The 26,707-nt window shown below is 39.1% G+C and overlaps 1 protein-coding gene across 2 annotated transcripts in view; it reads left to right on the forward strand.

The window, feature by feature from the left end:
* SHROOM2 (shroom family member 2) overlaps positions 1-26,707 on the forward strand; it is a 2,012,858-nt gene that overhangs the window by 1,521,327 nt on the left and 464,824 nt on the right. The window contains exon 5 of one of the 2 annotated variants that reach the window (XM_044072571.1): positions 10,598-10,678. The exons of the other annotated variant lie outside the window; for it this stretch is intronic. Coding sequence (XP_043928506.1) covers positions 10,598-10,678 — 81 coding nt within the window. The remainder of the gene's footprint in view (positions 1-10,597; positions 10,679-26,707) is intronic. 2 annotated transcript variants of the gene reach the window in all.

Below are 26,707 nucleotides of genomic sequence, written 5' to 3' on the forward strand. Positions count from 1 at the left end.
GGCCCATTCCACTAAATCAGTGGCATCCTCAGGGGCCTTCTTTAAATGTCTAGATGCTCATGCCACCCTGGAAGCTGCCACCTGCTCATCTGTTCATAACTTTATGAAACATTACAAATTGGACATTGTTTCTAGGACCAGAGCAGGTTTTGCCAGAGTGATTCTCTAAGGATTCCTAAAAAAAATGCTTCCTCTTAGCTTTTCCCTACTTTGTCATCCCTCCCTGGGTTCCCTTTCAGCTTTTGCACTCTCCCATATGTAAAGAATACTGCAGCACTGAATAGAAGGACATAGAATAGTTGTGTAAAATCTTACCATAACAATAGATGTCCTTCTGTTCTGTGTTACAGTATTCTATCCCTCCCGCGTTCCCCCTACAACTTGCTCTTTCCTAGGATGATCTCCTTAGACTCCTTTTAGACTCCTTTCCTTATGGGGCTTTCTTATTCTGAAGATTGTACATGCAGACGTCCCTTTTATAGTTAATGTTGTCTGTGCCTTTGTGCGACATCCCACATACAGGCGTGGTTCTAAGCTTTTGTATACAGGTCTGACATTGGGTAGATGGGTGGAATACAACACATATGTAAAGAATACTGCAAAATAGAAGAGAAGGACATCTATGGTTATGATAAGATTTTACATAACTATTCTCTGTACAGCCATACCATGTCAATCTCTCATATCATGTAATTGAGAGTCCTGTTTTAGGAATTTATCTTTTTCTTTCAAACACTTTTATTGAACTATCACTTTTGACGTAAGCAAACTTACATTTACATATAAGAAAACAAACCATATAAACATTTAGCAGTTACAAACATTATACATCACATATATTCTTCAGTACAACATAATCAATCCAACATTAGATAAGTTGGCCCATTCCTGCCTTCCTTTAAATCTCATTCCTTCCCCAAAACAATTTTCTGCATGTTTTGTTTCCACAGTTCCCATTTTGCTATGTAATTTGCTCATACCAGTTGCTAAAGAGCCCACTTTCAATTATTTTATCTTTGTTACAATATTCACTACTTCAAATATGGTTTGTTTAGACTTTGATTTTTATTTTCTAATAATTGTTTGTTTTCGTTTTTTTGGCAGCCACCAGCATTAAAAAAGGCCTTAATATGTCTATGCAGTTCAGATTCTGCATCCCAGCACAAAAAATTTCTGAGAGAGTACTATATAGGGAATTTTTAAAGTTTGCCTACTCATTACACTCCCAAAACATATGTTCCCAATTAGCTATTTTAATCTATCAGTCCCTGATAGGAAGGCAGTCTGTAGCCTGCAGTCCGAATGTCTTATTGGCGTCTTCCTATTCTTTTACCTATCCCTGTCTAATTATTTGTTCCCAATACCTTCATTCCTTTGCCAGTTTTCTCCAGTAAATTCTAGCCTCCTCTTGCCTAATCCATATACCCCTAATTGCAGTCATCCTTATTGGCACAATCTCTTTTCTCCATTCCCGTGTTGGCTTAATTCCTAGAATACTTTCTGCTACTTTAGCAGTCATACAGAATATTATATTCATATTCTCCTTAAGGATCTTCATCCAAAATCCCACTCTCTCCTTATTTCTTGAGTTTTATCCCGTCTTCATCATCATTATTCCTTTCCAATTTGAATTGTAACTCTCTGCTTTTGTTATCCCTTCAAACCAGGTAATCCTAAACCACCTTGTTTTATTGGAAAGATCAACTTACCCCACCTGACTCTTGCCTTCTTCTCCTCCCAAATAAAATCCTTCAACTCTGTATTAATTGCTATCCACATCTTCTCCTCTGGTTGATAAAAATATGTTTGACCTGTGTATAAAACTAAAGGGGACTAAAAGCATTTTTACTGCTTGTATCTCCCTGTCCATCACCATAGACAAGAGCTTCTGTTTTCTCAGTTCTTGTATTATCTTTTGTTTAGTTTCTTCTTACATATCCTTAACATAATCCTTTTTAACCCATACTCCTAAATACTTCATTTTATCACGTCCCCATAAATAAGAGTACTGCTGAACCAATTCATGTATGGGTAAATAGTTTACAGTTGTAGCCTTTGTTTCAGCTTTATTAATTTTATATCCCGGAAAAATTCAGACTATCTCAAAATGTTGCACAACAATGAGATTTCCTTTTGTGGTTTTCAGGTGCAAAATAATATTGTCTACAAATAAGGCAACTTTTCTTGATTACCATAGCAATTATATCCTTGAATTTCTGAGTCTCTTATTTTCTTTGCCAGTGGTTCTAAAAATAACAAAGGGGAAAAAGGACACCCATCTCTGATTCCTCTGTTCAAACACAAATGGCCAGAAAGGAACCTTCCCACTTGGATTTTTGCCTCCAGTCCCTCATATATCCTCCTAATCAACCTTATTATTATTATATTGGTGTATACAAATGCTTCCATTGCTGTACTTATAAAATTCCGGTTTACTTTGTCGATTTTTCTGCATCCACTCCCTCATATATCCCCCTAATCAACCTTGTTATTATATTGGTGTATACAAATGCTTCCATTGCTGTTCTTATAAAATTCCAGTTTACTGTGTTGATTTTTCTTGCATCAAGACCCATCACTAACAGCTGAATTTTGTTAAATTCTGCTTCCCTATGGATAATCATTATCCCATAAATGCTGTCAAATATTTGCATCCCATCCACAAAACAACATTGTTCCATATGTATCAATTTTAGCAATACCTTTGCCATTTTTTTTAACCATTGTAGACATAAACATTTTATAGTCACGGTTGAAAATCAACATGGGGCCATATGAATCTGGATCTGACAGGTCTTTACAGTCTTTAGGTATTATAACCACCAAAACTTTTTTATTTTTTTCTAGGGTGTTGGTGCTTCTCCTCCTTTTAAAATATTGTTAAAATCTTCCAGATTTTTATCACTTTTTTTTCTCCCTGCTTCCAGACTTCCACCAGAATGCCACCTAGTCCTAGAAGGAAAGCCTAATCTTTAATATACTCAATTAGATAATATTGCAATTTCAGCACTGAGTGCAAATTCTTAAGCACAGCATATTGTCTTTTAGATTTATTATCTAATTTCTGTTTCAATCTGCATTCACACAAGTGCCCTTTGTGAGTTGCAACTAGACAGCGTTTCTTATGATGTTGTTTAGCATCTCCATGCACAATTAAAGCAGGACATTTAAAAGCATGGAGACGTCTAGAAATGATAGTTGTTTATATTTTAAAATCACAGTATTCAAGAAAATACTGTTTTAAAGTAATTTTCAGATAATATTGTTTTACTTTTTCAGTCTTGCTAATCTAGCCCTTCAGTGTTTGAGGGACTTCACATAAAATATTAGGTCGAAGACAAGAGAATAGGTCATTATTGTTTCACATGTCTTATCAGCCAGTAGTCTATGGGATCTTAATATCATCCAGATTATTTGTTGTTTAGCCTCCTTTTGAGTTTGAAAAAGCAACTATAGTTTCAGTGTTATCTTAAAGCATATTGGGTACTCTCGTAGATTCATGTTTCCCAGGCTTCTGGAGAAGTCAGAGTATATCATCATCTGGTAAGGAGTCAAAGCCATCACACAAATCAACATAACTGTAAGATGTTTTCAAAATCTGCAGCATACTGAAATTATTTACATATTTAATGTTTGCCAGTTTAACTATCAAAGATGTGCTGAAAATAGTGTTTGCTTCTGCTTTGCAAACTTTCAGATTATTAGCTCTGAAGTCATGTATATATACTGCATTTTATTACACCTTTATTACAATCACTTAGGTTCGTAGGTTGTTAATAAGCTTGCGTGCAGGGGACAGTTGAGGAGCCTAACCAATATTTCCAGTTGCCCCCAAACACTGTCTGTAAAGTAAATTACTTAAGGTCATCATAATTTTTTCCCATTTTCTACATGGGGTCAGGGTGTTGTGCTGTCTATTGCCGTATGTCTAGATTCAGTTCCACTGTCCTACCTTCTTCATCAGTCATGCCTGAGTGTTGCAGGTCTTTTCTCACAGAAACAGTCCATCTCTTTGCTGTCTTCCCTTGTTTCCTTCTTTCAGTTTGTCCCAAATCATGTTTATCAGATTGTCTTCTGCTTTCCTGCACATGTACAGAAACCACCATAATCTGTTCTCTTTGACGCTCTCTGCAGTTGCTTTTGCTTCTGCTCTGATCTCCTCATTTCTTTGTCTGACCCTCAGTGTGCATCCTACCAGCTGGCACTTCATCTGCATCACCACTAGTTTCCACAACTACTCTGTCTTTACTTCCCAGGTGTTTGTACCATACAATAGTACTCTGTTGCACCATTTTGAAACCTTACTTTTCAGTTTCTTTGGCATTCTTCCGTCACACAGTACCTTTGAAACTCAGCACCAGTTCGCTGCAGCTGCATTGATTCTAGCTTTGACCTCCATGCTAATAATTCTCTTCTTTTCAACCACCCTTCCAAGATACTTGAAGCTGTTAACCTGTTCAACTGATATCCCTTCTGTTACAGTTTTCATCTTCTGATTTCTCTCCATTTGTTGACAGTACAGCTGTCTTATCTGTATGTATTTTCATCCCGTGTTCCTTCAGTTTTGAATTGCATCACCCTGTCATTTGTTGAAGTAGTCTGCTTGTAGTTCCACATGGTCTTCCTACAGCAGCTTTAATGATCTGTTTGAATAAGTGGCAGTGGTCTTAGAACTGACTCCTGATATGCACCAGTTTCCACTGGGAAGCCTTCTGAGAGTCCAGACTTTTTCGTACTTGTGTCATTGGGTCCTTGTAAATAGCTTTCCCTAATTGGGACTACGAACCATCTGAGGCCTCTACAAATCAGCTTTCTTGGGACCTTGTCATGTACTTTCTCCAAGTCTGGAAATGATCATTTGGAGACTCTCATCATGTGTAACTCTCTATCTCACTGCAAACATCATTTTGGTTGTGCTGCATCTTCATCTGAATCCAAACTGCTAATTTCCCATCTTACTTTCTCCTTTGCTGTGTATTTGTTTAAGTGGTAACTACATGAATGTGGTGTCATCAGCAAATTTGATATGATTTATACTGAAGTTTGCTGTGCGGTCATGGGTTAGGATAGTAAACAATAGGGACCTGAGAACGCAACCCTGAGGAACACATGTTCAGTGTTATGCTCCTAGAGGTATTCTTACCCACACAAGCCTTCTGTGGCCTGTTAATCAAAAAGTCCAAGATCCAGTTGCAGAAATGTTTGTTGATGCTCAATGTTTGTTGATGCTCAGATGTACTAGCTTATTGATCAATTGCATGGGGAAGACTGTGTTAAATGCCGAGCTAAAGTCGATGAATAGCATTCTCACATAGCTGTCCTTGCTCTCCAGATGCTCAAGAGCAAGATGTAATGCGACCGCTATTGCTTCAGCTATGGATCTGTTTTCTCTGTAGGCAAACTGCAGTGGATCAAAAGTTGACTGTAGTTCTGCAGACGGGTGTTTCTTGGCTAGCCTCTCAAAACATTTCATAACTGTGGATGTTAGTGCAACAGGCCTGAAATCGTTCAAACTGGAGGGTGAGGCTTTTTTGGGTAGAGGGATGATATTTGTTACTTTGTAACATGAAGGGACGTTTGCTAGGCCAAGTGAGGTGTTAAATATATCCGTGAGTACTGAACATAGTTGGTCTCTACAGCTCTTTAACACCTTACCCCAAGATAATATCTGGACTGGCCTCCTTTCTGGAATTGACTTTCTGTAGCACCCTTTTTTCTTCCATCAGGCTAAGGCTGAGTACTGCATCATACTGCTCTGTGTATAACTCTTGCACATTTGTGGTGTTCCTCTCCTCAAATCTTCCAAAAAAGATTTTCAGCCTGTCTAGGAAGTCAGTGTTATCATCACAATGTGCAGCTCTCATTGTATAGTCCGTAATTTGTTGTATACCCTGCCACAACCATCTGGTATCCCTCATGTCCTCAAAGTGGTTTAGTACTTTCCTCCTATATTCCCTCTTAGCCTCTTTTATGCCTTTCTTCAGGTTTTTCTTGCCACACTAAAGGCTTTCCTCTCATTCTCCTGAATGCTGAATTCCCTGCCTTCAGAAGATCATAGACCTTACTTGTAAGCCATGGCTTTTGGTTAGCTCTTGTGATGATGCTTCTGATCTTTATGACATTATCAATCTAGTTTATGATGTAAGCCATCACTGCTTTGGTGTATTCATCTAGGTTGATGTGCTGGTCTGTTGTAGACTTGCTTTATGTTGGTGTACACTTTATCCAAGGTCTCCTACCCCTTGTTGGAAAACTTGCATGCTGGTAGTAATGGGGGAATACTGACTTTAGATCAGCCTGATTAAAATCACCAGCTATCACATGATGCATGTCACAGATAGACTGGTGCAGTTTTGTGAGTGCCTCATTTGTGTTAGCAGTAGGTGGGATATACACCACTGTTATGCAGATTCCATTTAGCTCTCTAGGAATGTAAAAAGGTCTACATTTTATAGACAGAAATTCCAGATTCTCAGAGCAGTGATACATAATGACCACATGGTTACTGTACCAAAGGTTATTAACATAAATGCAGACTCCTACTCCCCTAACCTTTCGACACAGTGCTTGGCTTCTGTCTGCATGATACATTGTGAATCTCCCTTAATTAACTGCATTGTCACTGATATTGCTGTATAGCCATGTCTTATTAGTCATAATTAAACAAATGTCTCTCAGCTTGTTCTTGGAAGAGAGTTCCATCATTAAGTAGTCCATCTTGTTGTCAAGAGAATGTGGATTTGCAAGCAGTATTGAGAGCAGCGTGAGGGTTTGCCTTTAGTTTAGCAGCAGTACCAGCCCTACATCCTCTTTTTCTTGTTCTCTTGCATCTCTTCCTTTTCTTACTTATCCTGCCTGTTCCAGCACCTCCCATCTCATGTTTCAGGCACTTAGCAGCATGCAGGGTTAAGCTCCTTAACTCGTAGAGATCTGAGACTGTAGTAGGCTCCACAGACCTTGCAGACAATAGAACAGCAGTCCAGCAGCACAGCGATGGAGTATGTTTGATTTCCAGCAGTTTCTGTCTACTGTGAACTCCTATATTTCATTTAATAGCCCAGACCCAGGTTTTCTTGTATTTTTGAGTGAAAAAGAAAAAAAATTAAGCACTTTTCCCTGACGACCCGATGCAGCCACTGCCTCACATGGCGCCGCCTTTTTTTTTTTTTTTTTTTTTGCAGCAATTGGAGAGACCTCATAGGTTTCTAACTAAGAAGATGAAAGTCCCTGTCACTATACTGTGTGTCATGTAGACTTCTTAGGACTCTTATGCATGGTTTACAGAGCAATCTCAGACCCAAACCTAATGAACTTGCTGCATGTCTGTAAATCAAATGGGACTAGGGCTACCCGTTCCAGGGACTTAAATGTGGCCTGTGACTTAAATAGGACATGCTAGAGGGACAGATTTATCTCCCAGCAGCTGCCACATCTTTGGAATATGCTACCTATTCATGTGAAACAGAGCACCTCTGTGACATTGTTCAAGAGGAACCTGGATGAGTGGATGGGGCACAATAAATTCTTACCAGGCCTAGCACTCACAACCCTCCTGGACATGGACAGCCATTACTAAATGCAATTTTGGGTATTAACTAACATTTCTGTGGTATTACAGTGGGATGTAACAGCTAGGCTTGAAATGACCTAGTAGCCTAGTAATCTTCTGTGATCCTATCACTTTCTCCAGAACTTTCATGCAGTATGGCAGATGTTTGTTACCTGTGTACTGCCAACAGCTATGAATATTTTTGTTCTTGTAGACTAACACTAGAGTTATTTTCTAGTTATCTGGGATATGCCTCTCTCTCTCTCTCTCTCTCTCCATACTGCTATGAGTACCCAGTGGAGCCATTTCTTCCCTACTCATCAACATCTTAATCATATCTGCTATGATCTCATCTGATCTTACTGCTTTCCCTGACTTCATTTTTCTTGGAGCTGTTCTTAATTTTTCTGGGTTGGACTCCTTTTCTTCTTTTAGCAAATGAGGACTGAGGGAATCAAACCCTGTTCCACCCTCTGACAATTTGGCACAGAGGTTTAAGACAATGTGCTGGTAGACTCAGACTCTGCAGCAGTACTGGGTTTGATTCCTACATCCTTCAGTTGCCTACTGTGCAACTCTGAGCAACTCATTTAACCAGACATTGCTTCTGAGTCACCCCTGAAAAGTGACCGTCTGTCCAGTGTACCTGACTGGTTAAAAAAATGTGTGGTATTATTATTACTATTATTATTATTGTTATCATCATCATCATCATTATTGCCATCACCACAGGAATTGCAGCTCACAGCCTTAACCCTCTTTGCCAACAGACAGACTAGAAACAAATGTTCATGATGAGTTGAGGTTAGAGGTGTGTGAAAGAATAATGTAAAACTCATAATCGCATCTCTAGGCACTTTATATAACATGCATATTTATATGAGAACCATTCATGCTGTTTTGTATGAAAAACATTCATGGTATTTCCTGCTCAAACATGTGAGTTTATGTGCATCTTTTAGTCCTACTAAACTTCTTATAAGCCACATGCCACAAAATATGTTGCTAACTAACTGCATTTTAAGATATACTAGTTAAAATTATTACCTTGTGAATTAGGTATTTGTATTCATAAGTACACATAATCTGATTGAATTAAATAAGTGAATGACCTGAATACGCCAGACAAGAGCAAGCAGAACCACACATGGTACCTGAGATGTTCAGTGTTTTAAAGACAGATCAGTGTAATATTGCAATCTGCTTCAGTATTTAGCTTAAAAGTAATAATCGTGCCTTGAAAAATCTTATCTGGCCAACATTTTTTCAGTGCTTTCTGTGCCCTGACTATGCATTTTAACTGCATCTACAGAAATGTCACCTTTTGTTTGTCTGCTAGATTCAACAGATTGCAAATCTTGCAAGTCATCTTCATTTCTTTGCTTGTGTTTTTTTAGACTGAAGGAGACTCTCACAGCACCTACAGATGTAATAGTTTTTTATTATTTTTTTCTCATGCCCGTGACTTCAGTCCATCGTTTTAGATTGTTGTGTAGAGATGTTTTTGTTTTCATTTAATTTATAAGCTTTGAGGTTTATTTTATTGTCATTATTAGTTTATGCCTAATTGCTGACACTGTTTGCTGTTTATGCAGCCCTTATGACTGATCAGCGAAATTATAACTCAGCCTACATACATGTGATGCATCACCTAGTATTAAGTCTGACTGTCAGTATTGTACCTGTGGTTATAATTTATAATGATACAGGCATTTTTGTTAGTGACGCATATAAGTCATCTAATTCGGAGTACGTTGTCCTGTTTTCAGCTCATAAGACTGTAATCTCTTGAACCCCTTGGCCTCTGGTAAAACCTCTGGTAATGAAAAAAATGCTTCGTCTTTAGAAGTTCTTTCTTTGGCTCATAGTATGCTTGAAATTTTTCTTCTAACTGGCAGCTTGCCTTTTTCCACCTAGTTGAGGCTAAAAGTGTTAAATACCCTTATTGTTTACTTGTCCTGCAGTAAGTACAAAGATTGAGTGCTGGACTTTTTTTGCATTCCAGTCACAGTGATATATAGTTTGGTTAATAGCTATAAGGGGCAGAATAAAACCCTAAACAGTAGCACTCAATTGTCATTGATTGTAAATGTAACAAAAGTGCAGAACCATTTTATTAAATTTTTGAACTCCTGAGTTTAACTCACTTTTCCCCACTGTAGTACAACTTTAGATTTGGTATATAAAGTTGGGGGGGGCAAAGACCCCCCCATATGGATGGGTTTGAAATGATGACATTTGTAAGACGAGGAAGTGTTGGCCAACTAGTTACTTTCCCTGTCTCACAGGCTCGATGAAGTGATGCTTTGATGGCTGAACATTCAATGATTAGGGTTCGATGATGTGCCGTTCTATGGTTAGTCTGTTTGACGATTAACCATAGACCCAGAATCCAAATGGTAGAGTCTAGGCAGTGCTATTGTTGCCAGGCCCAGAAAGAGAAGTGAAAGGATTTATTTAATGTTAACAGAGACCAGGTCTCCATTGTATACAGGTGTTGTGAATAGCTGTAAATTACAAATGCGGTGTTATTGGGAGGTGTATACCAGCTCAGCGAAAGCATAAAATCTAAATTAAAGCATTTTGGCATATTTTAATCCAGTATTATTCACAGAAAAAAATAATTAAAATGGCATTTTGAGAAGAAGCAAAAGAGCCAAATATGTTCAGATGAGGGTCAGTGCTCTCCAGAATTCCAGTCTGGGGGCTGTCTGTCTTGCATCACATACTTCCTGCATCTCTTTACAAGTTTGCTTCATATTTGGGTGGGGGAAAACTCATATTGCACGGACCATAGATTTTTAAGCATTTTCTGGCTTTGTTGCTGCTGCTTCTTATACAATTAATGCTTTGTATAGTGAACTGTTGAGAGACTAAGTGTCTCCATTATGGGGGTGTGGTGAATTGTTTGCCACCTTGGTAAAATGAGGTGCTTTGATATATTGTTTTAAAATAGAGTGCTTCCTTTTCTTCAGGGTAATCTTTCCAACTGCATATCTTCATCTCAAATTTGTTACCTTATTTCCTTTTCTTTTTCCTGTTTTTCAGCTTTTCTTCTAAGCTTACTGTGTCACTTCAGCCTACTTTTGATGTAGAGTCAGTTTGCAGCAGCTCGTCATTGCCACAGAGGTATTATTTATCTTATTTCCTCATATTCGCTGACACTTTTGAAGGAAACTGAAACATTTTAAGGCTTTATTGCTATAAGTAACACAATGTGTAAATGCTTGAATACCTATTAGTGAGCCTAAATGCCTGTAAATCTCATGAACTCTCAGTACCGCATAATGTATATATTTGTGCTTTCTTGAGAAAATATTTGCAGCAGTGTTAAGCATGGCACTGTAGGTAACTTGCATAAGTGATTTTCTATTTTGTAAGTTTAGAATATGGTTATAAAGACAGACTATAGTATACATGAACTACCTTTTTCTTGGGAAACTGATCTGCATTGCATTGCATTTAATTTTGGAAGTCATACAGCCTGAAAATGAAGCAAAAATAAAACTTGAAAATATCCATTGTACACATGAACCTTATTTCTCTAGTTGCCCAGAAATAAGAGGCTGAACCAGTTTGGTAAGTCACACCTGCAAGTTAACGCAATAATTAAATGTTAGCTCGCTTGCCAGCCATTGAAAGTGTAGATAGCATTTCTTATGTAAAATTCTCAGACTCAGTTTAAATCGATAGCTGTGCACTTTCAACTTTACTGTCTTTTGGGATAATTGTATTTTCAGCCATTATCTTTTAGTATCTCATTTGTTTCCTAATCATGACACTGGACTATATTTAATTCTAACCCTGTTGTTTCAGTTAGCAGCACTCGTGCATTTAATTTTCACATATGCTCTTCTTTCTCAGTGTGTAATACCCCAGTTTAATATTTTTTTATATCTAACTTTTCCGTGTTAATATGCCTTGTAATATGCATTTTCTTGTTTTATTTATTGTGGTGTCTGTGCTTAATTTTCACTGGGTTATAGTTGATGCACACAGTCAGTGTAACTTTTTTCCCCTGATTTCTGTGCTTTGAATTATGTATTGTACTGTCAACATGTGTTTCTCTTAAAAACAATTAGATCTCTGTAAGCCCAATGAAGCTGTCCAGGACTAAAAATGTTAAATTCTTCTTTGAAAAGATTCAAGGAGTGAGTTTCATTTCACAACTAGGATTACCTTCATTATTTGTGTTCCATGTTAAAAAATAAATGTATTACATGTTGGTAAGTTTATAGTGACTTGTTCAGCAAAGCTGATTATAGGCTTGGCTTGGAATGTTAGATGCAGATAGACATTTATTTTTGAAAATGTATATCTGTGATTTGCAAAAACAAAATTAAATTGTTATAACTTGAGTACTGTTTTCTACTTTGTGTAGCAAGCAATTATAACACATCACAGAGAGAAAATAATCTCCTGTTTAAACATTCTAAAAATAGGTGCATTGAAGTCTATGAGGAGGAATAAAAAAATATATATCCCAAAACTGAAAAAAAGTTGCTTATCATATCTTGGTTTAGGTCAATTAGGTTGTGTTGAAAGGATGAGGAAAAAAGTTGGAGTAACACCGAATGTCTTTTTTTGATCATGGTTTTCATTCAAGTAGTTGTTAGACTAAAAGGTTATTTAAAAAATCTGAACTGCGTTTTAGGGCATATAGAAACATTATTAAAAAAATGTAATAACCTGTATCTCACCATCCCATTTTCCTCATCCTAACAGCCCCAAACTTCTCACCAACACAGTGTCATTCCTGTCTTTCCAGAATTCTGTAAAATGTCCGTGATTTTGATAAAAGTTTTACAGTCAATCAATAAAGCCATGCATTGCATATTCATACTTTGACACACACTCCTTGTCTACAAAAAATATTCCTTTTGGTGGTTTACTCCTATATTATGCTGCAGGGCCTGTACTCCCATAATGCCTCAACTTTTAAGCTAGGGTAACGTAATTTGAATGTCAAGCTAACTGGAGCATAGCCACCTTGGAACACTCAGTGCTCTGCAGGAGCAAGTCGCTTTACTTTTTACAACAAAAATACATTTACTTATATATTTATTGACATTTGTTGACTGGGAAAGTCCACTGGGCCAAAAGGTCCCATTTTCATTGGAGGGCCGGGGAGGAAAGCTCCAATAATTACAGACATTTATAAATTTCAGATTACACATTACTGATTGTAGCATTATTACAAAAAAAGCTCCAGCAATTACAGACATTTTTAAATTTCAGATTACACATTGCAAGTTGTAGCGGAGTTAGAAAAGTATAACATTAGAAATAAAGCTGACATAGACCAAGTAAAAAAACTTTTCATTCGATATGCTTTGGTTTAGGTAATTATGTCTGAACATTCCATGAAATACTGTCTGGATAGTATATGTTAACTTGTATATCAATAGAGGGGAAAGGAAGCTTAAAGAATAGAAAAAAAGATTAAGTAATAAGAGATAATAAAAGGGATTGTTGGGGTTAGTAGCAAAAAGATAATTAAGGTGGTTTACTCAGGATAGTACAGGAACAAACTTGGTTATTGAGGTATAGTTCTTTCAGTGCTATTTTGAATGTTTTTATTAAGTCTAGTTGAGTGATGGCATGAGGGAGAGCATTCCATAGTTCAGCAACCGCATGGGAGTAAAGTTATTGTCCGGCTCTTTTGTTGGATTTGGTTACAGTTAGACGTTGTTTGTTGGAAAACCTAAGATTACAAGTTGAGGTATAAATTTGTATTATTGTTTGAAGGGATGGGCAGTAGTTTGGGTTGTATAGCAATTTGTGGGTAAGAGTAAGCTGGGTATAATGTAGGTAGTGAGGGAAATCAAGCCAGTTTATAGTTTTTATGGCCAGGCAGTGATGTGTGCGAGTTGGCATGTTGGAAGCAAACTTAGTTATTTTATAGTAGCATGACTGTAGTTTGTTCAAGAGAGATGAGTGTAGGTTAGTAAACATGGGGCTACCATACAGGAGAGAATGGAGAAGTAGACTGTTTGCTAGTTTTAATTTGGTGGCTTTGTCCAAGTAGAGTTTGTGTCTGTAGAGCTTACAAAGCTTAAAATGCGTCTTTTTGATTGTGCGGAGTATGTGATTTTCAAACTCAAGTTTGCCATCAATAGTGATGCCAAGTAGTTTAGTGTTCTTTATAATTCCAATTTCTGTATTGTTTTGTGAGAACATTTTAAAGTCTAGACGGGGATTGAATGAGAAGAGTAAGAGTTTTGATTTTTTGGGATTCAGTAGCAGTTGAGCGTTGGTAAGCCAGGATTCGATGCCAGTAAATGCGTTTTGAGTTACTTTAGGAGATCAGAGCTGCTGTTAGAAGATGTGATTATTGTTGAGTCATCTGCGTATTGTGTAAGTGTACTATGCAGGGATGCTGTATGGAGATTATTAATGAATGTATTAAAAAGCAAGGGCCCAATAATAGATCCTTGGGGGATTCCAGTGTTATTGACTAGATATTAAAAAGCAAGGGAAAAAGTACCCCCAACAAGCATGGTGCCTTAAGTGGTCATCTGTTTGTAAGGCCAGCCCTGATTGTACAGTTTGTCTAAACTCAAAATTACAATTTTAAGTAGTACTTTCTTGTGAGGTGTGTGTTTGTCACCTGTGACTTACAGCTCTCACTTCAAATGTGACAGTTGTGTAAATAGTCTCAATATTTTACTGTACCTAGACTATTGTAGGTAGAATCAGTGACCCATTTGCTTTGTTTTCCTAAGGCTTTTGTTATGTCTGTATTCATTGACTTCATTCAGTCTGAGAGTGATTCCATGATGTAGTACATACTCTGACAAAGTCCGTCAGAAATAAACACAACATTTAAAACCGAAATGTTATAAAAAATGCATAATCAGATAGTGACAGGAAATGAGCGAAATACTTAGTCATGTTTAGTTTGTATGTAACATAATAGAGGTTGGATTTTGTAAGAACATGTGCTTTATACATTAGAAGGTAAAGCACTAAAAATCTACTGATTTCAGCATCATTTATAAAATAATTTTAAATTCATGATGGAGATGTACTGCCTTGTCTGTGCAGCATGGAGGTTAGGGACCTAAAACAAAAGCTTTTAGAAGACCGAAGCTCCATTGAGGGAAAACAGGAGGTAATCATACTACTCAAATGCCTCTAAATTCTCATGCCTGGCATTTATTAGACTGCACATAACTGAACTGCTTGTGATTTATTAATCGGGGACATCCACTTGATCGTTCATGGTACATTACGATAATGAGCTGCTCTGCAAGCTCTTTTAGCTTGTTTGAGTCTCTTATACTAAGCAAAAGTAAGTTTATTCAAGTCATTCTGCTTTATCTAGGTAATAACACTGACAATGTTTGGTAAAAGCAAACATTTTATTTTTTCACTCCTTAGGCTAATGGAGTGGTACAAAACCATTTTCATCTATGATCCACCAAAAGTATAGAAGAAAAATGGTCTTAAATCAAAACACAAATATTCTACATCTATCAGTACAGAAACTTTATATCAGGAGTTGTGACCAAGCACTTGTATTCTGTTACATCAAATTGTTAATCTGTGTACGTAATGCAAGAGGTTCTAATGTAATGTGAAGTAGCATAAACAGGCAAAAAGTGATGCAATCTAGAGTGCAGTGGATTGGATTGTAATGTGGTTTGATGATTTTTTGAGATGGTTGGAGAGACGATTGTTGTATCTGCAGGATTTAAAGTAATTAATAGCTTTTGTGTGGTAAAAAGTGTTCAGTTGTGTTTTGCAGTGAAAAGGAGTCTGAATAGTCATGGAGATGGAAACAGTAAGTTCCTTAGACTAGACTCAAATATGGTAAATGATTTTTGCTTGCAGTCTCAAACTTTAGAGGCAGAATTACAGTAGAGTTTTGTACGTCTTGACTGAAGGATTTTTGAGTACAGATTTGGAGCAAGTCAGAAGGACATAGTTAAGGCGAAGAAGAATAAAGCTGCGTGAACTGACAACAAGTGGTCCCAGAGCGTGACCATTGTCAAATGGGACCCTAGGCAGGTAATGAACTAGGGCCCCTTCCTGCAACCTTTCTGGTGTCCCATTACTTGTCTGCCCCCATCACCACCACCATAACCATGAACACTGCTCAAAACTGTCAGCATTCATGCTGCGTTTTTCTTTACTTTTGAAATGAAAACAGAGATGTGGATATGATTTGAACCATTTAACTTATTTTTCCTTTATTGACCAGGTTAGTTCCACTAGGCTAGAAGCGTCTTTTCAAGGATGATCGTTTGCTGTTTTTATACTACTGGGGAAATGTGGCCAGGACATTGGGGAATTTCCCCTATTCTTTTCACTAGCTCAGGTGGATGTGAAAGATCTCACAGTACCTACCACCAAGACAGGCAGACAGGACCTCAGTTTAACATCTCATCTGAAGGATGACATACTTAGGAATGCAGCACCCTCATTATACTACACTGCAGTGTTAGCAATTCGTCTACATGGTGTGAAAGTAGAACCCACAGCCTTCTGTGCTACTAGCACTGCTTTCAAATTTTATAGCACAGACACTGATTGCGATTTGCTAAGCAAAACAGTTGCACATTGTAAACAGACTTGGCATGCTCAACAGTAAACTTCTGTTCTCTTGAAGCTCATATTTATTGACAATGCACTTAAACTCACATTCAGTGAAAATGCATTGAAATTCGCATTCATTGAAAATGCACCTGGTCGGTAGCTGATTAAGTATAATGAAAATTTTGATTCACCTTCCTGATATAAAGTATTTCATGTTAAATACAGCATTACTATTATAGTGTATATTAACATTTTTTCATTAAGCAGTGAACAAAATGTATGAACCAATAAATGACAAAAATACCCATTTTAGAACATCTTAACCAACTGGTTGTTGGTGCAGAGGATTAATGTTCTTGCCTCCTGTAGCAAAGGTACAGGGTTTGATCCTGAGCAAGTTAGTTAACTAAACTGCCCTTTCTAACAAGGACATTTCAACACACACACACACACACACACACACACACCTCGTACTTGCTGCTTCACTTACACAGCTAAGTCCTTTAAAATTATTCTCAACCAAATAGCTCCTACCTGCTGCTGCTTCACTGTCACAGCAGGAATTTAAAAAAGGATTATCCTCTTTGGAAATATACACACAAAGGCCATACCTGCAAGTTAAAAGGGCTGCTTCACTTGAAAATTGCCAAAGTCTTTCTGATGCTGATGCAAATCAAGTACTCAGCTTTGGAAATCAAATCTTGCACATGTTGCTGTACATGTGTCTTATTGCTTTGGAAGTGGATGGACACTGAAAGTCATGATAAAAAAAAGTAATGTAGGAAAGCTTTACTTTTTAATTTTAATTAAATTAATGTTTTGGTCAGCCCTCACTCCCCATCAGTGGACCCTAGCCAGCTGTCTAGGTCGCCTAGTGCTGGATCTGGCTGTGGGTGGTCCAGAGACGTACATATCAAGCCTGGCTGCTGTAGAGAGATTGACATAATGGTGCTTCATAGAATGGGAGAGCATAAGCCTTTTTAGCACTTTTATTAAATTATCACTTAAGACATATGCTCACATTAATAGAAAAGAAAACAAACCATATTAACATTTTTCCCATTTAACACATTATACAGTACATGCTTTATTTATAATTGTTTTTCAGTCTAACATTAAATAAGTTGCTAAATTCCTGCCTTCCCTTAAACTTCACTGGTCATCCTGAACATTAATTCTGTGTGTATTGTTACCTTCAATTCCATTTATTTCTGTGTAATTTGCTCCTTCCCTTTTCTAAAAATATCTCTTCCAATAGTTTTATCTCTTTTACAGTATTCGTATACAGTTGGTTTAGATTTTAATTTCCATTGTGTAGTAATTGTGTTTTTTGTCAGCTAGCAGAATTAAACTTAAGGACTTAGTATGTTCAGGCGATTCAGATGCTACATCCCGGCTCAATAGAATAATTTCCTTAGTGACATTCATTTGCTCCACCAATACTTCTGACAGAATACTCTGTAGAGAATTTTTAAAATGTGCCAAGTCTTTACACTCCCAATAAATATGTTCCCAGTTACCTCTTTCTTCCCCATTGTACCTCCAACATTTGCTGTCTACCTGAAGGAAAATTCTTTGAAGTCTGCTCAGTGTATAAAAATACCTATGCAAACACTTCCAAGCAAAAATCCTTAACCTTCTGGACATTGTTGCATATTTAGGAGCCATGCAAATGTCCTTCCATTGTTCACTTGTAAATTGTTTTTCCATTCTTTTCTAACTTCCTGCGATTCATTCTTTTAGTTAGCTTGCAATATTTTGTATGCCCTACTAATTATCCTGTTTTTAACAGCAGCTTATGTTGTATATTTGAGTAAAATCTCTACCAAAGCAGGTCTTTCACTTAGGACTCCCCTATCCATTTCTCTCTGCCTATACTGTGATATCAATCCCTGATAGGGAAGGCAGTTTCTAACCTGCAGTTCAAACTTCTTGTCCTCATCCCACTCCATTGCCTTTCCCTCTGTACTTATTAACCCCAGTACTGTGGTTGCTTCACAAGTTTTCTGCAGTAAATTCCAGCCCTCTCTTGCCTATTTTTCTGTATCCCTACTTGGCAGTCATCTCTACTGGCAAAATCATTTTTTCATTCCCGTGTTGGCTTGGTTCTTAGAATACTTTTTGCAACATTATGAATATAATGTTTTTATGGTGATTATTCTCTTCCTTAAAGATCTGCGTACAAAATCTCACTCTGTCCTTATTTCTTAAACCACTCCCCGCTTCATCATCACCCCTTTCCACTTTGAATTATACATTTCTGCTTCTTTTATATATATGAGCCTTAAGTGAGGAGCTCTAAACATCCTTTCAATTCAGGTAATCCTAAACAACCTTGTTCTGTTGGGAAGATCGACTTGTCCTTCTTAACTCTTGCTTTCTTACCCTCCCAGATAAATTCCTACAATTGTTTATTAATTATGGTCCACAGCTTCTTCTCTAGATGATAAAAATATGTCTGACCTGCATATTAAACCGATGGAACTAAAACATTTTCACTGCTCCTATCTTACTTTATATATCCATAAAAAAGAGCTTCCAGTTTCTCAGTTTTTGTATTATATTTTATTTAGTATCTTCTCACATATTATTAGCGGGCATAACAGAATCCTTTTTAATCAATATTCCTGAATACTGCTTATGTCCCATAAATATGGGTATTGCTGAACCAAATCATGAGTGGGTACACAATTTCAGCTGTAGCCTTTGTTTTATCTTCATTAATTTTATATCCCACAAAAGTCTTGAAACTGTTTCAGAATGATGCACTGAGATGTCCTTCTCTGGATTTATGAAGTACAAAATAATATCAAATGAAAATAAAGCAGCTTTCCCTGATTACAGTACCAATTATATCCTTGAATTTCTGAATCTTTTATTTTCTTTGCTAATGACTCTTAATATAAAGCAAGTAACAAAGGAGAAAGAGAGCAGCCCTCCCTGGTTCTTCTGTGTAATATAGCTTATCGTAGATGAACCTTCCCACTTTAATATTTGTCTGCAATCCTTCATATATAATCAACCCTATTACTGTATCTGGGTAATGCAGATGCTTCCGTTTTTCTATTCATAAAATCTCAGATTACTTTGTTGAATGCTTTCTCTGCATTAAGGCCTGCCAACAACAGCAGTATGTGCTTGCTTTCTGCTTCTCTTTAGATCATTCTTCTGTTAATGTTTGTCAACTGTTTGCCTCCCCTACACAAAAAACACATATCTGTCAGTTTTGACAGCATCTTTGCTGTTCATTTAGCTAGTATAAACACTTTATAATTTTGGTTTAAAATTTAAATGGATCTATTTGAGGCTGGGTCTGATGGGTGTTTACCTTCTTTGGATAAAACAGCACATCACAGCTTTCTCCCAAGATGATGGTACTTCCCTTCATTTGAAATACTGTTAAAAAATCTTCCAGATTTGTTTCAGTTTCTTCCTTCCTAACTTCCAAACTTCCACAGGAATACCATCTGTTCCTGTTGACTTGATTATACATCACAGTTTTTATCGCATCTCCTCCTGTCTTAACTATTAGTCATGGAGCGTCATCTTCCTTTTACCTTGACATAATTTAATCTTCCATATATTTTTTCTTTTATGCCCTTTTTTGGTTTCCACATTCCTGTGCTTAATATCAGTTTTCAGAAAATTTATGAAATGTTTCTAATACTTCACTAGGATCTCTCATTGTTTTTCTTCTCATAAGTCATCTAAATTTGATGACCACGCTTTTCACTTTCTGTTGCCTAAGTCGTCTTCATGGTAAAATGTTTTGTGTTTTGGAGTTATCAGAAAATATTTGGCTAATCTTTCTGAACATTATCCAGATACACACTTATTTTCTCTCTTGTGAAAAAAAAAGATAGGGCGGTGCAGCGGTTAATGTTGTCACCTCACAGCAAGAGGTTCTCTGGTTCGATTCTCGGCTGGGGTGCTTTCTGTGTGGAGTTTGCATGTTCTCCCTGTGTTCGCGTGGGTTTCCTTCGGGTACTCCGGTTTCCTCCCACATTCCAAAGGCATGCATCTGGAACATTTCTCCCCTGGCCTCCATTGAAAACAGGCTCTGTGGAACCTAGTCGGACTTTCCCGGTCAACAAATGTTAAATAAATAAATTAATTAATTAAAATTTGCACTCTGCACTTGCTGCTGTTCTTGTTCTCTGTGATTCCCTTTATTCTCTAATCTTTTATTTCTACCATATTTTTAAACTCTGTTTTCATTTTATCCCACTCACTTAGCTATCTTCCTAGTAAGTCTTGAATAATTTCTACTACATATTCCTTAATTGCCTCCTTTTTAACAGGCAAGTTAAAAGGGTACTTGATTTTATTACTGCATAGTATTGGAAGTCTGTCGAAGCTTTCAGTTAAATGTGCATGTTCCAGTGAAGTATAATTTCTATCCAGTCTAGCTACATGTTCTTCATGTTGCACTGTTGCAGTCATCACCTGTGGGTTATCTCTGCTGTGGTAGCCCTCAGCCGGCCCGAATAAGAGAGTCAATGTTTTTCTGCATCGGCTGCTGTCGCTTACTGACTGACGTCAGGTCGTCAGTGCTGTAAAGCAAGGCAGCAGATGCCATTACATCAGTCTTTCTTGCCGTGGAGCCCATAGCAGAAGCAGTTTGCAAGTGTGCTGGTCGGTCGCTACTAGAGTTTTGAATTACAGCTGAAAACATCTAAAATTAAGTATCCCGTTGGGGTTCCTTTTTTCTTATACTAACTGATGTCCGAAAAAATTAACAGTTGTCTCGCCTGTGGAAAGCAAATCCCACACCGAGACTTCCATTCATACTGCATCACTTGTTTAGGCCCAGACCACAAAGTCCCCCGTTGCCGGTTCTGTGGCCTCTCTAACATGAGAACAATTCATCGTAGAGCTCTTATTGTAGCCAGGTATTTTCGTCTTCTGTCTTCGCATTCCAAAATGGCATCCATCAGCCAACAATCCATAGACATTTCGAAAAAGCATAAAGATAGAGACAGACCACACAAGGCTAAGCCTTCCGACGACTCTACTGCTAAGCAGGACGTCAGTTCTCTGGAAATCAGTGAGGTGCTTTTGCAGTCCCTGATGCCTGATCCAATACTTTTACAGGCCTTTAGCGAGACCATTTCAAAGTCTGGTATGCCACAGAAATCTTCTTTGTCTTCTGAGCCTTTGGTTGTGTCTGCCTCTGTTGGGTCCGGAGCCGCGATGCAGGCACCGGCTTATGAGGAGGTTTTTCGCACTACCGAATCTAGACAAAAAACTACATCTTCTCATCCAACTACCATTTCTCTCAGACCAATGGATACTCTTAGGACTAGAAGCAAGGGTACTCCTAGGAAATCTACCTCTAGCCACCATCTTTCTCCTGCTCCACCACCCCAAGCTCAAATGCTTAAAATGGTGAAGGATCTTATCTCCCTTATCAGGGGTAGTCAGGCCACAACTTATAAAAGGAAAAGAGACCCTTCTCCTGAAATACTGACAGAACAGGATTCTGAAGAATCTGCTTATTTAAATTTTGAAGAATAACAGCAATGTCTGACTGCTTATGAAGATTCAGATGCAGAAGAATCCATTCTTTCTGCCTCCCCACCAGAAGATCTTTCCTTTGGGGAAACCCTTCACATCCTCAGGGAACATTTCCACTGGGAATCCCAGGACTTCCCTCAGACTAAGAAAAGACAAAGAGAGTTTCTAGACCTGCCCCAGCACAAACGCTTGGCCATCCCCCCTATCTTAGAGGTGATGGATGATGTCTTCCATGAATCCAGCATAGCTCCTAACACCCTCCCACCTGCTCTCAGTAAACCTGACAAGTATTACAGTGTACCGGATTCTAACAAACACCTGTACAGAAATCCTGCTACAGACCCAGAGGTCATTACACAGGGACCAAAATGAGCTAAGGCTAGTTCTGCAAAGAATCCTATTCCTTCTGACAAGGATTCCAGAGCTCTGGACATATAGCTAAGGTTGCAGAGGTGTATACTTTTTTACTCTGTCAGAGCACTCAACTGTCAGTTCCACATGTTAAAATATCAACAACACAATTTGGAACTATTAAAGCAAAAGATTTCAGCCTTTCCTGACTGTGCCAATTCAAACGCGTTAACAGATTTACTGCACTCTACTTGTCAAGTGGCCAAACAGTCATTACACTGCGGATATGACGCCCTAGAAGCCTCAAGCAGGGCAGCAGTGTCAGGATCTGTCATTAGTAGACATGCATGGTTGAAGGAACAACCTCTCCCTGATCATGTCAAATCTAAATTCATTGATGCACCCTTGGATAAGGACCGTGTGTCTGGAGTAAAAGCAGAAGAGGTGCTTAAAAAGATGGAAGACAATGCAAAATCTATGCAAACAATAAAAGATTTCTTTCAGGTACAACCTCCTAGATTCAGCAGGATTTTCCCTCAAAACACTGGTCCTTTCCTGCACCTAGCAGACAGGGGCAAAGTAAGTCCCGCAGGGACAGACCACCCAGGCTCCTATCCCAGGGACAGCAGAGAACCAAACAGTGGACCACTTCCGCTCCATAGGCAGGGAGTTCTAAGCCATCCCTCTATGGCAAAAACTCTCAATGACTCCCTCTCTCCCTCTGCCCTCTTTTCACTCACGAAAAATTAGCAGGAAGGCTCTCCTTCTGCAAAGAAAATTGGCTTTCTGTAACAAAGGACCAGTGGGTCTTAAAGATAATTTTTCAGGGATACAAATTCTCCTACATTGAACCCCCCAATTCCAAGAGGTTACCCAGACTTACCTCCAAATCAGTGGGCAGAGGCACTGAAACAAGTCCAAACTCTCATATCCCAAGGGGCAGTAGAACCTGTCCCCTCAGCTCAAAAAGGCAAAGGCTTTTATTCCAGACTCTTCCTTGTTCCCAGAAAAGAGGGCACCTGGCACCCCATCCTAGATCTATCCATTCTAAACACCTCCCTGGTTGTCCCCAAATTCAGAATGCTAACTTTGCAGCAGCTGCTGCCTACGCTGACAAAAAATGCCTGGTTAGTTACCCTGGATCTAAAAGATGCCTACCTCCAAATCCCCATAAGGGAATCCTGCAGGAAATTCCTTCACTTCAGAGCAGGCTCACAACACTTTCAGTTCTCTGCACTACCCTTTGGCTTATCTACTGCTCCCAAGGTATTCACCAAATGCTTAGCCCAGCCATAGACTTTTGCCGACAGAAAAATATATAGACTTACCCTTATTTGGACGACTGCCTCATTCAGGCAGCATACAAAGAAAAGCTACTCAAGGACCTCCTCTTTGTCAAAACCCTCCTAACCTCCTTAGGGTACAACATCAATGAAAAGAAATCAAAGCAAACACCCTCCAGGAAGATAATTTTCTTGGGAACACTGCTGGACACAGCATCCCAAATGGCCTTCCTATCCCCAGAAAAGCAGAGCTTCCTGCCTCTCTACTTTATCCAGCTGGCTTCCAGAAGTCACCTCACTGTGAGGAAGCTCCTGCAAGCCTTGGGGTGCATGGCATCTTCTAATTCTTCTGGCCAGGCTTCACATGATAATACTTCAGTGGTATCTCAAGAACCTTTGGTGTCAGTACTCTCATCCTCTAGAGACCTCTCTCCCTCTGATCCCCTGTATAAGGGCCGAGTTTCTCTGGTGGGCAGGGGCCTGTGCCAAGAACAAGGGTCTTCCCTTCACCCATCTGGGCTGACCATTACCACTGATGCCTCAGACATTGCTTGGGGTGCTCACCTAGAAGGCAGATGCACCCAAAGTCTTTGGGATGCCCAGCTCCTTGCCTTACACATCAACCAGAAGGAAATGATGGGAGTACAAACCCTATCTCAAGCCAGGGGTTCTCCCTATCAAAACAGACAACACCACAGTAATGTGGTACATCAACAAACAGGGAGGGACACAATCTTACCCTCTATACAGGCTAGCCATGAACCTCTGGCTGACAGCCTCTTCCATGGGATTGCACCTAATAGCCCAATCCCTACCAGGGATCAACACCACCCTGGCAGACCACTTAAGCAGAAACTTACTGGACCCCCCACGAATGGCAATTCCATAGAAAAATCTTTTTACAAATCACTCAGGAGTGGGGGACTCCGGTGGTGGATCTCTTGGCTTCGCATCTCAACCGTAAGCTGAAATAATTCTGTACCAGGGAGTATCACCACCTAGCATGGAAGGTGGATGCCTTGACCTTCCCCTGGAACACCTTCTTTGTGTATGCATTCCCTCCTCTGCCTCTTATTCCAAAGGTACTGATCAAAATAAGGGAGGAGAGACCAAAGGCCATCCTCATTGCACTAGATTGATCCAGGCAACATTGGTACCCCTTATTGCGCAGCCTGACATTACAGCCTCCCAGTAAGCTTCCCTTGATCTCAGACCTTTTGACTCTGGTGGGGGGGGGGTGCTGCACCCAGACTTGCTCAGCATGGCTAATACTCTAAAGGCAAACAAGGGGCCCCAGTTAAGCAAACGGGTCCTAGACATTGTCACAGAGACCAGAAGACCTCAACACCAGAAAATCTTACACAGGAAAATAGAAATGATTCTGCTCCTGGAGCCAGTCCAAGGGGGGCAATACCTCACAGCCTTCCATCCCTATTATCCTGGACTACCTAGCAGAGCTGCTTAATAGTAGCCTCTCTTTCTCTTCTATTAAAATTTATGCCTCAGCCACTTCAGCTAATTTTGACACAGATCAGCCCCTGTTCTCCCATCCTTTGATTAAACAATTCCTCAGAGGGGTTTCTAATATCAGACCTCCCAGAAGGCCAGCCTGGGACCTGAATTATGTTTTGGAAAAACTAACCTTACCATGCTTTAAACCTGCTCTTTCAGAAGAACAAAGATAGCTCTCCTGGAAGCCTGCTTTTCTCCAAGCTATCACCGCAGCCAGAAGGGTTTCAGAACTTCAGGCACTGAAGGCCATTGAGCCCTTCATTATTTTCCATGTAGACAGGGTCTCCCTGAGGACTAATCCATCCTTTATACCCAAGGTGGTATCTAATGTAACTCTCAACCAGGCCATATATCTACCCACCTTCTTTCCTAGCCCACAAAAGAAAGGAGAAAGAATTTTGCACTCACTAGATGTGCATAAACAGCACAGATGCTGTCTGGACTTTACTAAACCCCTCATCAAAACAGACCAACTACTTGTCAGCTTTGCCCCAGGGGCAGAGGGGAAGCCCATTTCCAAGCAAACCATTTCCAAATGGATATAACACTGTATCCATTTCTGCTACAGATCACATGGGAACCCCCCCCCCAAATCTATTCAAACCCATTCCACTAGGGCAGCCTCCATTTCCACAGCATTCCTCAGAGGAGTTCCCACCAGGGACATCCGGGAAGCTGCCACCTGGACTTCTGTCCATACCTTTACCAAGCATTACCACCTACCTCTATTTTCTAAGGCTAGGGCAGGGTTTGCCTCTGCAGTTCTGCAGGAGATGCTGACCCAGGCCTAGGTCTCTTACTAATCCTAGCACTCCTTTCCTCAGCTTTGTAAATCTTCACACAGGTGATGACTGTAACAGTGAAACACGAAGAACATAGTACAGTAGATGTTTGAGTGTATTCACAGTTGCAGTCCTGGTTTCCCTCCCTCCTTCCCCCTTATATCTTTTTTCTTTAGGGAGACAAACTTCTCAAGGTGGCTTTTAGCCACCAGGAACACTTTGCCATATTACCTGGGCTTCTGACTGGTTAGGGCAAGAAAAACTGATGTAATGGCTTGGCTGCCTTGCTTTATAACACTGACGACCTGATGTCAGTCAGCAAGCGACAGCAGCCGATACAGAAAAACATTGACTCTGGTACTTGGACTGGCAGAGGGCTACCACAGCAGTGATAAGCCACAGGTGATAACTGCGACAGTGAATACACTCGAACATCTACATTTATGGTAAGTGTACACAACTCTACTTTATTTTAACCTTTGGGAGTAATATATAAATTCTGCCCCAAGTTCCTACTACCAAATTCACATCTTCCATACCAATTATTTTCATAAGTCTACCCCCTTTTGCTATATTTTCCTTTCTAGGTCCCCCAGATACATCCTCACTATTGGAAATCAAGTTCCAGTCCACACCTGTTAGTAATATTCCCTGATGAATGTTTATTATTTCTCCCCAATGTTTTTTAGCTCCATAATCACAATTTTTGGTGGAATCTAAATACGTCAGCATAGTCTCTTCCCTTGTCAGAAGCCACTTACTACTACAAATCTGTCATTATTGTCTTTGTTTCCCTTTTCTCTCACTATTAGAGACCATTTAGCAAATTGATATTTACCCCATTTTCCCTGATATTCTACTGAATATCCATCATGAAATCCTTTGTCAAATTCACATGCTCATTTCTTTCCAAATGTGTCTCCTGCAGCACTGCTGTTCACACTCTGGATTTCATAATGTAATTCAATACACTCTCATTTTGTCTATACTCGTAAGGTTGTTTACATTCCAAGTTGCTATGGAGAGTGTAGCTATTATAGTAAATGCCATTATTCCCACATAATGTACTTCACCCACAGACATAACCTAATATAAAGTTAAGGTTACCTGTGCTGACGCACATGTTACAGCCTGCGTTCCTGCATACACTGATTGCTGTCTGTTTTTTCTCA

The sequence above is a fragment of the Protopterus annectens genome, chromosome 5.part0 (assembly GCF_019279795.1).
Source record: "Protopterus annectens isolate FY-2018-M chromosome 5.part0, PAN1.0, whole genome shotgun sequence".
NCBI classification, from domain to species: domain Eukaryota; kingdom Metazoa; phylum Chordata; order Ceratodontiformes; family Protopteridae; genus Protopterus; species Protopterus annectens.